Genomic DNA, 13,065 nt, shown 5'->3' on the forward strand with positions numbered 1-13,065 from the left:
AACTGCTGTATTGTAATTCATTTGAAGTGTTCATCCAGTCCGTCCTCGAGCCCGCGGGGGCTAGGACGGCCCGGCTGAGTGGAGCTAACAGGCGGCGGAGCTAACAGACCGCCGCGTCGGGGGTCCGGCGGTCACGCGGCGCGAGGAGCGGCGCGCGCTGGGCCACCGCCGGGGGTTAGCGCTGGGCCACGGTGCGCGGGGATGGCGGCCGGAGGCCTAATCTGGGGTTAAGCGGCTACTCCCGCCGGGGAGAGACAGCCAAGAGTAGGGGGTGGGACACAGGACGGCCGTCTTAAACTCCAGAGTGGACTTCCCCGGAGACCGGCGGGTGGGCGAACATGAAGTCCAGTCCTGCTATCCAGGCTGCCATCGACCTCACCGCGGGGGCCCTGGGGGGCACAGCGTGCGTCCTGACCGGGCAGCCCTTCGACACTATGAAGGTGAAGATGCAGACATTCCCCGGCCTGTACAAGGGCCTCACCGACTGTGCCCTGAAGACGTACTCCCAAGTGGGCTTTCGGGGCTTCTACAAGGGGACCGGCCCCGCGCTGCTGGCCTACGTCGCCGAGAACTCGGTCCTCTTCATGTGCTATGGCTTCTGCCAACAGTTCGTTAGGAAAGTGGCTGGACTGGACGAGCAGGCGAAGCTGAATGATCTGCAAACTGCGGCCGCGGGTTCCATCGCCTCAGCGTTTGCCGCGCTGGCCCTGTGCCCCACTGAGCTCGTGAAGTGCCGGCTGCAGACCATGCACGAACTGGAGATGTCAGGGAGGATAGCCAAAAGCCATGATACAGTTTGGTCCGTCGTGAAGAGTATCCTTAGAAAGGATGGCCCCTGGGGCTTCTACCACGGACTCACGAGTACTCTGTTTCAAGTAGTACCAGGCTATTTCTTCTTCTTCGGTGGCTATGAACTGAGCCGATCATTTTTTGCCTCGGGGGAGTCAAAAGATGAACTAGGCCCTGTCCCCTTGATGTTAAGTGGTGGAATTGCTGGCATTTGCCTTTGGTTTGTCATATACCCCGTGGATTGTATTAAATCCAGAATTCAGGTTCTTTCCATGTTTGGAAAACAGACAGGATTCATCAGAACTCTTTTAAGTGTTGTGAGAACCGAAGGAATAGCAGCTTTATATTCTGGTCTGAAAGCTACTCTGATTCGAGCGTTTCCTGCCAATGCAGCACTATTTTTGGCTTATGAATACAGCAGGAAAATGATGATGAGCCAGTTTGAAGCATATTGAAGTATCTTGGTGAGTCTAGATCCAAGTACAAGCCTTTGGGGACTGTAACTCAGTTTCATGAAGCTCTAGACCAGTGAGGTACTATTGTTGACTTCCTGGGAGCTTTGTTTTTGTCTTTCCTTCTTTTACTCTTAAACTTTACAGAAGAAACTTCATTTTATATCATATAATTTCAGCCCATAATTGTATTCAAATAGAAAAGTTGCTGCTCTTATGTTTGGTGAGATACACAGCGTGAGTGGGTGGTCCTAGGTACCTAATCTGAAAAGCTAAATACAGTTGAGGGAAAAAGAATTATAGTTGAGTTTTTGCATAAATCTGCATATGTACGTCCAGTTTGGTTGGTTATGTGTTGTGTGAATTAAATAGACCTTGGTTCCTGTTTAATCTTATGTCACAAGAAAAAACCGAGTTAAGCATGTTTCTGAAGGTGCTTATAAATGATTGCTTAATCCACTCAAGATGTAAGGTCTCTGGAAAACTCTGCTTAAAATGTGCACTGTTCTAGCCAATTAAAGTTTTAAAAAAGTTTTTGTGTGGTGCTTGAAAACCAAAATATCCATCTACAATTTTTTGCATCTACAATGATTCATTTATTTTATTTTTTACTGAGGTAACTGATTTATAGCATTATATTTCTATGTACCCTACAACGTGCTCACTACCAAAAATTTATTTTTTCTTTCATTGCCATATAATTGATCCCCTTTATCCAGTTTGTCTTCCTCCTTCACCCTCCCCCCATAACCACTACTCTGTTCTCTGTAATTATGTTTGTTTTGTTTGGTTTGGGGTTGTTCTTTTATTATGGGTTTTGTTTGTTTATTAATTTTTCATATTCCACATATGAATGAAGTCATATGGTATTTGTCTTTCTCTGTCTGACTTATTTCACTTAATACCTTCAAGGTCCATCCATGTTGATGCAAATGGCAAGATTTTATCTTTTTTTCTCATCTAGATTTTTAAGAGGAGAATATACTTGCATACTGATGTGGTTTCCACATTTGTTAAAGTTTCAGGGTAGGCATCCCAGATTTCCCCAAGATTGCTCTACTCTTAAAATAATGCTACTCATTTTCAAAGAGGGATCATATTCCACACTCTTAGGTGTGGCTTAGTTAGGTATTAGGTCTCTGGGAAGTAGCCTGGCCTTTGTGTCAAATTTCATTCCTTTACTCTCCCAAAGAGCTTCCCCTATGCACTACTTTAGACTGAAATAGTGGTGAAGAATGGAGCTGTGCTTCTATGCTTTGATGAAGACCCATGTAGCTGACAACAGTTCTTAGCTTCCAGTCTCAGGGTCCTGGGCTGGGAAGGATTCCAGGATTTACTGTTGGCCCATTTAGGGGTTATTGATCCCCTTTGGGGGGACTTCCCTGGTGGCTAATGGTAAAGAATCTGCCTGCAATGCAGGAAACCTGCGTTCGATCCCTGGGTGGAGAAGATCCCCTGGAGAAGAGATTAGCTACCTACTCCAGTATTCTTGCCTGGATTATTCCATGGACAGAGGATCCCCCTTGGATCATTCATTGTCCTTTCTGCCTCCACCAGTGAGAAACCTTTCCAGGGAACAGCAAGTGCAAAAGCCATGAGAACTTTTTGTTCCCTAATGGTGATCAAGTGATATTACCAGTGGATGAGTGAAGTCCTCTCCTCTCCTCTCAAACAGAACTAGACAGAACTTAAGTGTTTGCAGTTCACAGTGATTAATGTTAGAGCTGACCCAGTCTGAAGCTTACCTGAGGATCCATAACTCCTAGTCATTTTTGTTTTTTACAGTGTTGGAACCTTCTGAATTTTGTACTGGTCATCTGTGAATTTTACTGGTGATTATACATAAGACCTTACAAAACAATGAAACATTAAAAACAACTTTATTAAACTATACCATATGCATGTATATAGGCACTGACAAAAATCAAAATGACAGTCCATTTGACCCCTACACGCTTGTGCATCTGTTCTTTGGCCCTATGGTGTAAGAGGGTCATTCTTATAAAGTAAGCCTCACATTTCCTTGCTGATTCAAGACAAGCAGAGTCATTCTCCCTAAGAAATGTTTTTAAGCAGTTTGTAAAGCTGAAAACTGGCAGGTTCCCATGTTAATGATCACCCATAGCATATGTGTAAATCACTGCTGGTGAAACGTATATCTGGTGTGGAACCCCCAATTTCCTTCAGTTTTTTGCTGTCTATCAAGTTTCCATAGTAACTAGCCATATTGCCATAGGCAAAAGGGTCAGGGTGATGGATGTTGACAAACAGGGGCTGTGGCAGACATCTGGGGAAGGGATGCTTAGTGTCATGTCTGGTGTGCCCCAGAGCAATGGCTGGTCTTCCATTTGCTTTTTCTTTAAAAGAAAACCATTTTTCTATTTCTGAGTTATTTATACATTTAAGTTATATGTTACATACATAAGTGGTCAGTAGCTACTTAGCGAGGCTATATTCAAGCAGGTCTTCATTAAAGCAGGAAAGAGAACAGGAATGACTTCCACAGGAAGTGGACCTTTCAGAGGCTCCAGGCCCCTGCCGAGCATCCATGGGCTGGTCTCAATTAGCCCTGTTGTCAATGGACCTTTTCACATGTGGTCCATTAAAGGTTTCACTAAATATCTTCAATAGAAATAATTTGCAACAAGCAAGAGTAAGGAATTGAAACCTAAGTCAGAATTGTTTTCTACTCTTTGCTTAATTCATGGTTCAATATTGAGGTACAACTTGTAGCACTTCAGACCTGTTCTCAGAGAAAAATATACTAACTTGAAATATTGTGCTTAAAGAAATTTGAGTGCTTGGTCATTAAATTATTTACCTAAATTGAAGTATTTATTGAACTTACATAGTATACTGTTTGAGCTCTGGGGATTCAGATATTAATGGTCTGGTTTCTGTTCTTAAGGATCTGATGGTCTAGATGTTTTACAGTCAAAAGAGTGATTTTCTAGAATACAGTTTAGAACAAAAGATTAGCATGCAAATTATATGTGTGTGTGTGTGTATGTAAAGTGAGTGATGTATATGTGTGTAAATTCTTTTTTTATTTTTCTTTTTATTTTTTAAAAAATCTTTTCTTTAATTGTGTTTTTGTTTTTATATTGTGGTTTCTTTCTGTCATTTAAATTACTTCCATGGTATTTCTTTCTCTTCTCAGAACCTCAGCTTTATTGAGATATAAATGATAGATAACATTGTGCTTGTTTAAGGTATACAATGTGATGCTTTGATATACATGTTTATTGTGAAATGATTATGACAATAAGGTTAATGTCATAATGACATTATATGTAATTATTAGTAATGTTTATTACTAATGTCTATTCAGTTCAGTTCTGTTGCTCAGCTGTGTCTGACTCTTTGGGATCCCATGAACCTGAATCGTAGCACGCCAGGCCTCCCTGTCCATCACCAACTCCCAGAGTCTACCCAAACCCATGTCCACTGAGTCAGTGATGCCATCCAACTATCTCATCTTCTGTCATCCCCTTCTCCTCCTGCCCTCAGTCTTTCCCAGCATCAGGGTCTTTTTCAATGCGTCAGCTCTTCGCTGGCCAAAGTATTGGAGTTTCAGCTTCAGCAACATTCCTTCCAATGAACACCCAGGACTGATCTCCTTTAGGGTGGACTGGTCAGATCTCCTTGCAGTCCAAGGGACTCTCAAGAGTCTTCTCCACCACCACTGTTCAAAAGCATCAATTCTTCAGCGCTCAGCTTTCTTTATAGTCCAACTCTCACATCCATACATGACCACAGGAAAAACCATAGCCTTGACTAGATGGACCTTTGTTGACAAAGTAATGTCTCTGCTTTTCAATATGCTGTCTAGGTTGGCCATAACTTTCCTTCCAAGGAGTAAGTCTCTTTTAATTTCATGGCTTCAATCACCATCTACAGTGATTTTGGCCCCCCCCAAATAAAGTCAGCCACTGTTTCCACTGTTTCCCCATCTATTTGCCATGAAGTGATAGGGCCGGATGCCATGATCTTCGTTTTCTGAATGTTGAGCTTTAAGCCAACTTTTTCACTCTCCTCTTTCACTTTCATCAAAAGGCTCTTTAGTTCTTTGCTTTCTGCCATAAGGGTGGTGTCATCTGCATATCTGAGGTTATTGATATTTCTCCCAGCAATCTTGATTCCAGCTTGTGCTTCCTCCAGCCCAGCGTTTCTCATGATGTGCTCTGCATAGAAGTTAAATAAGCAGGGTGACAATATACAGCCTTGACATACTCGTTTTCCTATTTGGAACCAGTCTGTTATTCCATGTCCAGTTCTAACTGTTGCTTCCTGACCTGCATACAGATTTCTCAAGAGGCAGGTCAGGTGGTCTGGTATTCCCATCTCTTTCAGAATTTTCCACAGTTTATTGTGATCCACACGGTCAAAGGCTTTGGCATAGTCAACAAAGCAGAAATAGATGTTTTTCTGGAACTCTCTTGCTTTTTCCATGATCCAGCAGATGTTGGCAATTTGACCTCTGGTTCCTCTGCCTTTTCTAAAACCAGCTTGAACATCTGGAAGTTCACGGCTCACGTATTTGTGAAGCCTGGCTTGACAATTTTGAGCATTACTTTACTAGCATGTGAGATGAGTGCAATTGTGCAGTAGTTTGAGCATTCTTTGGCATTGCCTTTCTTTGGGATTGGAATGAAAACTGACCATTTCCAGTCTTGTGGCCACTGCTGAGTTTTCCAAATTTCCTGACATATTGAGTATTAGTATGTCTATTACCTCACAGATGACTATTTATTCATTACTATTATTTGAGGTAAAATGGTATTTTTTTTTACAGGTATTACGCTGCTTAATTTATTTACTTATTTTTGGCTGCACTGGGTCTTCATTGCTGTACTCAGCTTTCTCTAGTTACGAAGAACAGGTGCCACTCTCTGGCTGTGGTGTGCGGGCTTCGCGGTCCAGTGGCTTCTCTGGCTGCAGAGCATAGGCTCCAGGCGCATGGGCTTCCTAGCTGTGGCACAGGGGCTTACTGTGAACACGGGCCTGACAGCGTTCAGGCTTCAGTAGTTGCAGCCCGAGGGCTCTAGAGCTTCAGTAGTTCTGCTGCATGTGGTGCAGTTGTAGTGCAGCTGCTCCTTGGCATGTGGAATCTTTCCAGACCAGGGATTGAAACCTGTGGCCCCTGCCTTGGCAGGTGGATTCTTATCCACTGCGCCACCAGGAAAGTCCTGAGATGGTGTTTATGTCTAATCTTTAAATTGGTCAAATCCATATGTCTGATGCCTAGCCTTATTTTAAATGTCGCTTTCATAAAATATAAAGTTTATCCCTCAACTTTTAAAATTTCTTTCATTGAAGTAGTTAACTTACAATGTTGTGTTAGTTTCAAGTGTATGGCAAAGTGATTTAGTTATACATATATGTGTGTGTACATACATGTACTTTTTCAGATTCTTTTCTGTTATAGGTTATTTCAAGCACTGAGTATAGTTTTCTGTGCTATGCAGTAGGCCCTTGTTGTTTCCCAGTTTTATACATAGTAGCGTGTATATGTTAATGCAAAACTTCTAATTTATCCCTCTGCCATTGCTTTTTGATAGCCATGTGAATCTGTTTTGTAAATAAGTTCACTTGTATCATTTTTTTTAGATTCCACAAATAAATGATATCGTGATATTTGTCTTTCTCTGTCTGACTTACTTCACTAAATATGATAAACTCTAAACCTCTCCATGTTGCTGTGAAAGGCATTATTTCATTTTTTTAATGGGCATTTAGATTGTTTTTATGTCTTGGCTATTGTAAATAGTGTTGCTATGAATACTGGGGTGCATATATATCATTTCAAATTAGAGTTTTCTCTGGTATCCCTCAAATTTTTTTTTTAGCCATGTTTTCTGGTTTGCGGGATCTTAGTTCCCTACCAGGGATTGAACCTGGGCCACAGCAGTGAAAGTGCTGAGTCCTAACCACTGGGCATGGGCCAGGGAATTACCTGGTACTCCTTAACTTTGAAATATCTTATCCCTTTGGTATATTTATTATACCCTTTGGTCTACTGTCAGGGCCAGATGGTCTGCATCTTGCAATGCTATAGTGATACTCTAGCTAGAAATTCATTCTCTGTTCCAACTTTCATGGGATATCAAATACCAAGCTATAGCAGTTAAGTGTCAGAAGGATCATATCTGGCCATGGAGTTCAGTTTCCTGTACTCCATTTGGATCAAACCTGAGCATTTTCTTGAATTAAACAAGAAAATGTCCCCAAGTTGTTCAATTTGGAAGAAACGTAGGTTCTTTTTCTTTTGGCCCAGATCTCTAAGAAGGAGAGATAATTATTATCAGGAAGTTGTTACATAAAACAGTCACAGTTTTTTTTGGCTCAAGTCAGAAAGTACCCTCTGTTCAGAGCTTGCATTTCCAACTCAAGCACCCTCTGAACTCTGAAATCCCTATTTTCAAAGTCTGTGACTCTCTGGTCTCTCTGATCTCTCCAGCTTCATGTGTCATGGCCCAGAAAGCTTCTCTGAGAGCCCTTTTAGAAAGTAAATCATTTCAGTGTGAAACTATCATTCATGTCTGTGATCTGCCTTTTAAGCTCCATGTTCCACTGTGTTTTCAGCTCCATCCTAATGCCAGCACTTTAAAATACATGCTCCTTGTGAATGATGTAAATAATGTTTAAAAGCAGACTTAGGCCCTTTTGTGTCCCTGTCTCTTCAAGGTTGATTGAGGTCATCTATTCTGATGCTTCTGTTTATGGCAACAGGTAATAAAGGCTTTTTGCAAAACCCCTTCAGAAAATCTGGTATTACTGGCTTTAGTCTGAACCTTGAGACAAAAAATTTCACAGGTAGGTAAGTAGTTTTGTAGAAAATTGATGTCTGTTAATAATTATGCACATTCCGTGGGGGAAAAAATTACCCTCAGAAAGAGTATTATTTCAGTTACAGGGAAGCCAGATAATTGTCTATATAGTCAGAGTTTCTATTCCAGCCTAAAGTAGTGAATTTGGCCCTCCCCAGCAACCTGGACTCTCAGCAGACTTTAATTGGCATCTTTCCACTTAACTTCTTTGATCATTGATTTACAAATTTTTTGTGTGCATTTGGAACAAAATTCTTTTTGCCTTTCAGTTATGGCAGACTCATCAACCCGCACTCTGGGCTCTGATTTAGGTTCTTAGAGGTGTTGCCCACAAAAAGCCTTCTCTGTGTCTTTAGCACCCAGACATGGGAGTCTTCTCGGACTCAGGTGCCCACTTGGTCATGGAGAGGCCCCGAAGCAAGGTTTGTATTCGGTTTTGAGTTCAGAGGCTGCCGCAATGCCATTACTGTCTTTTGTAATGGCTCAAGGATTTTAGCACACACTACTCTTTATTTTTCTATTCTCTGATTCTGTTTTTATGCTTGCCTTTCCACTTCTTTTTGCCATCTGGAGTCAAAGCTGATCTGTGTCGATGATAGCCTTGCACTATTTCCAAGCGTTTTCCCCCCAGATTGATTCTGTTCTGTTACGGCGAAGACTTAGGCAGGAAGGCCCCTGGGTTTCAAGATTGTGTCTCCTTGGGAGGTTGGTCTAAAGGCTTGGTTGAACTTAAACATTTTTGGCAAGAAAACTTAAGTGGTGATTGTATGTACTTTACATTCTATCACGTGCTGGTTTTTTCTAATTTTATCCTGTTGGACCTCAAATTCACAGAATTGGGTTTTGATGAACTGTCCTCAGTAGTCCATACCTGAAGTGGATTGTTTATTTACTTACCTGTCCAATGTCATTTAGCTGTATATCTATATATGTGGTTATCTATGAAAATAATAATAAGAATTTGTGAACACAGCACCTCCCCACTAAATGCCAGGGCCTTGGTAGTATTATATATCTAATCACACAAATAGCCCTTCCTACTGAGAGGACCTACCTGGTCCCCACCAAATGAAGATGATTATCATCCTGAATTTTAGGTGCATCATTCTTTGTTCCTTCGATTTTTAAATTTTTGGTATTATGTTACTCCCACAAATATATTTTTCTAGTTGTTTTAAATAAGGGTTTTTAACAAATAAGTTGTTTTATAATAAGGTTAAAATGCTGTATGTGATACTTTGGTACTGTCTTTCTCTTAATATTGTTAAAATCCAATAATCTTGTGTTACTGTAATTCATTTATTTAGACTACTGTGAAACATTTCATTTTGTGAATATGCCATGATTTATTTATTCAGCTGATAGACATACAGATTGCATTCTGATTTTTGCTCCTGTTGCCCAGGAGCAAAATGTAATGTAAAGGTAAATATTCTTATATATATACTTCCTGATGTAAATGTAGAAGAATTTTGAGGGCTATATAACTAGGAATAGAAATTCTGGGGCTCTCAAATATTTATCGAGGAGTAATTGTTACATTGCTTTATTGACTATGCCAAAGTCTTTGACTGTGCGGATCACAATAAACTGTGGAAAATTCTGAAAGAGATGGGAATACCAGACCACCTGACCTCCCTCTTGAGAGACCTATATCCAGGTCAGGAAGCAACAGTTAGAACTGGACATGGAACAACAGACTGGTTCCAAATAGGAAAAGGAGTACATCAAGGCTGTATATTTTCATCCTGCTTATTTAACTTCTATGCAGAGTACATCATGAGAAATGCTGGGCTGGATGAAGCACAAGCTGGAATCAAGATTGCCGGGAGAAATATCCATAACCTCAGATATGCAGATGACACCACCCTTATGGCAGAAAGTGAAGAGGAACTAAAAAGCCTCTTGATGAAAGTGAAAGAGGAGCATGAAAAAGTTGGCTTAAAGCTCAACATTCAGAAAACGAAAATCATGGCATCTGGTCCCATCACTTCATGGCAAATAGATGGGGAAACAGTGGAAACAGTGGCTGACTTTATTTGGGGGGGCCAAAATCACTGTAGATGGTGATTGAAGCCATGAAATTAAAAGAGACTTACTCCTTGGAAGGAAAGTTATGGCCAACCTAGACAGCATATTGAAAAGCAGAGACATTACTTTGCCAGCAAAGGTCCATCTAGTCAAGGCTATGGTTTTTCCAATGGTCATGTATGGATGTGAGAGTTGGACTGTGAAGAAAGCTGAGCACTGAAGAACTGATGCTTTTGAACTGTGGTGTTGGAGAAGACTCTTGAGAGTCCCTTGGAATGTAAGGAGATCCAACCAGTCCACCCTAAAGGAGATCAGTCCTGGGTGTTCATTGGAAGGACTGATGCTGAAGCTGAAGCTCCAATACTTTGGCCACATCATGATAAGAGTTGACTCATTGGAAAAGACTCTGATGCTGGGAGGGATTGGGGGCAGGAGGAGAAGGGGACGACAGAGGATGATATGGTTAGATGGCATCACCGACTTGATGTACATGAGTTTGGGTGAACTCTGGGAGTTGGTGATGGATGGGGAGGCCTGGCGTGCTGCAATTCATGGGGTCACAAAGAGTCGGACACAACTGAGCGACTGAACTGAATTGTTACATTTAATAGGTAATACTCAACTCAAAGTGGTTGTGCTGGTTTTTACATGCACTTGCACTATATAGACCTGAATCTGTTGTATCCACATGCTTTCCAACACTTGGCATTGTTACGCTTTTAAATTTTTGTCAAACAACTGTGAGTAAAAGAAAAAAATAAATCTACCTCATCTTGGTTTTGAGCTGTGTTTTTCTGATTACAGTGAAAGAACATCTCTCTTTGTGTGTCTAAGGGTTATATGTTAAATGTCTGTTCATGTCTTTTACCATTTTTATATTGTTATTTTTATTTATGTAAGTTTGTAGAATTTCTTTATATTGATATATTCTTGATATTAATTGTCAGTGTGTATATGGTGATTACCCTCTCCTGGTTTGTACCTTTGCACACCATGTCTATTGATGAATAAAATTTCTTGATTTTATTACAAATAGAGATGGTTAGATAGCATCACTGACTAAATGGACATGAATTTGAGTAAACTCAAATAGTGGGGAGATAGTGGGGAATAGAGGAGCCTAGCATGCTACAGTCCATGGTTCACAAAGTTGGACATAACTTAGCAATTGAACAACAATGTTTTATTCTATCATCAGTGTCTTTTTAAAGAAATTATTTCTACTCCAAGGTCTAAAATACATGTATTTTCCACTAAAAGCTTGAAAGTCGTTTTGGGTTTTGTCTTTGTTTTGACATTCGAGTCTTAGATCCATTTGAAGTTGATTTTTAAATTAAGACTCAATTTAATCTTTGTATGGATAATCACTTTTAATTGAACATTTCATCTTTCCCATAGATCTGTGTTATAGACTGAATGTTTGTGCTCCACCTGCTGAGTTCATATATTGAGCCCTAGCCCCTACTGTGATGGTGTTAGGAGATGAGGTCTTTGGGCAGTAATTAGATTTATGTAAAGTTGGCTTAAAGCTCAACATTCAGAAAACTAAGATCATAGCATCTGACCCCATCACTTCATGGGAAATAGATGGGGACAGTGGAAACAGTGTCAGACTTTATTTTTTTGGGCTCCAAAAATCACTGCAGATGGTGACTGCAGCCATGAAATTAAAAGACACTTACTCCTTGGAAGAAAAGTTATGACCAACCTAGATAGCATATTCAAAAGCAGAGACATTACTTTGCCAACAAAGGTCCATCTAGTCAAGGCTATGGTTTTTCCTGTGGTCATGTATGGATGTGAGAGTTGGACTGTGAAGAAAGCTGAGTGCCAAAGAATTGATACTTTTGAACAGTGGTGTTGGAGAAGACTGTTGAGAGTCCCTTGGACTGCAAGGAGATCCAACCAGTCCATTCTGAAGGAGATCAGCCCTGGGATTTCTTTGGAGGGAATGCTGCTGAAGCTGAAACTCCAGTACTTTGGGCCACCTCATGTGAAGAGTTGACTCACTGGAAAAGACTCTGATGCTGGGAGGGATTGGGGGCAGGAGGAGAAGGGCATGACAGAGGATGAGATGGCTGGATGGCATGGACGCGAGTCTGAGTGAACTCCAGGGGTTGGTGATGGACAGGGAGTCCTGGTGTGCTGCAATTCATGGGGTCGCAAAGAGTCGGACACGACTGAGTGACTGAACTGAACTGAAAATCATGAGGGTGGAGTCCATGATGTGATTAGTGCCCCCCCTTTTTTTAACTGTGGATGTCTTTACAAGTAATTTTGAGCTACTTAATGCTTTGTTTATTTGTTTATTTATTTATGGTTTCGATGGGTCTTCATTGCTGCTTTCTCTAACTGCTGTGAGTGGCAGCTGTTCTTTGTTTTGGTGTTCTGGCTTTTCATTGTAGTGGCTTCTCATATTGTAGAGCACAGGCTCTAGGCTTGTGGGCTTCAGTAGTTGCAGTGGACTCAATAGTTGTGGCTCCAGGGCTCTAGAGTGGAGGCTCAGTAGTTGTGGCACATGGGCTTAGTTGATCTCAAGCACATGAAATCTTCCTTGACTGTGGATGGAACCCCTGTCCCTTGCACTGGCAGGCAGATTCTTATCCACAGTACCATTAGGGAAGCGGGGGATTAGTGCCTTTATAAGAAGAGGAAGAAACACCAGAGCTGCTTATTTCTACCATATGTACATAAAGAGAGAAGGCTGTAGCCTGCAAGCCAGGAAGAAGGCCATCATCTAGAAGAAACCAACTGATGGTACTTTGATCTTTGACTTACCAGCCTCCAGAATGAAGAGAAATAGATACCTGTTGTTTAAGCCACCAGTCTATGGTATTTAGCTACTGAGTAGACTAAGACATTCTGGATTGCCATCTCTGTAATAGTCAAACATTCCATATATATATTTATATATAAGTCTGTTTTTGAGCTCCCTAATCTATTACGCTTGTCAAACTTTCTAC

General features: G+C 41.2%; 1 protein-coding gene across 1 annotated transcript; it reads left to right on the forward strand.

The window, feature by feature from the left end:
• Positions 1-338: 338 nt before the first annotated feature.
• LOC120863544 (mitochondrial ornithine transporter 2) lies at positions 339-1,260 on the forward strand. Its single transcript, XM_040239883.1, has one exon. It carries the CDS (start codon positions 339-341, stop codon positions 1,242-1,244), a length of 906 nt encoding a protein of 301 aa, XP_040095817.1. The 3' UTR covers positions 1,245-1,260.
• The last annotated feature ends 11,805 nt before the right edge of the window (positions 1,261-13,065 follow it).

Source organism: Oryx dammah, unplaced genomic scaffold (genome assembly GCF_014754425.2).
Source record: "Oryx dammah isolate SB20612 unplaced genomic scaffold, SCBI_Odam_1.1 HiC_scaffold_5, whole genome shotgun sequence".
In the NCBI taxonomy this organism is placed as follows: Eukaryota; Metazoa; Chordata; class Mammalia; order Artiodactyla; family Bovidae; genus Oryx; species Oryx dammah.

Excerpts from the sequence above, each read along its gene's own strand:
- LOC120863544 (XM_040239883.1), top strand. The coding sequence starts at position 339 with ATGAAGTCCAGTCCTGCTATCCAGGCTGCCATCGACCTCACCGCGGGG.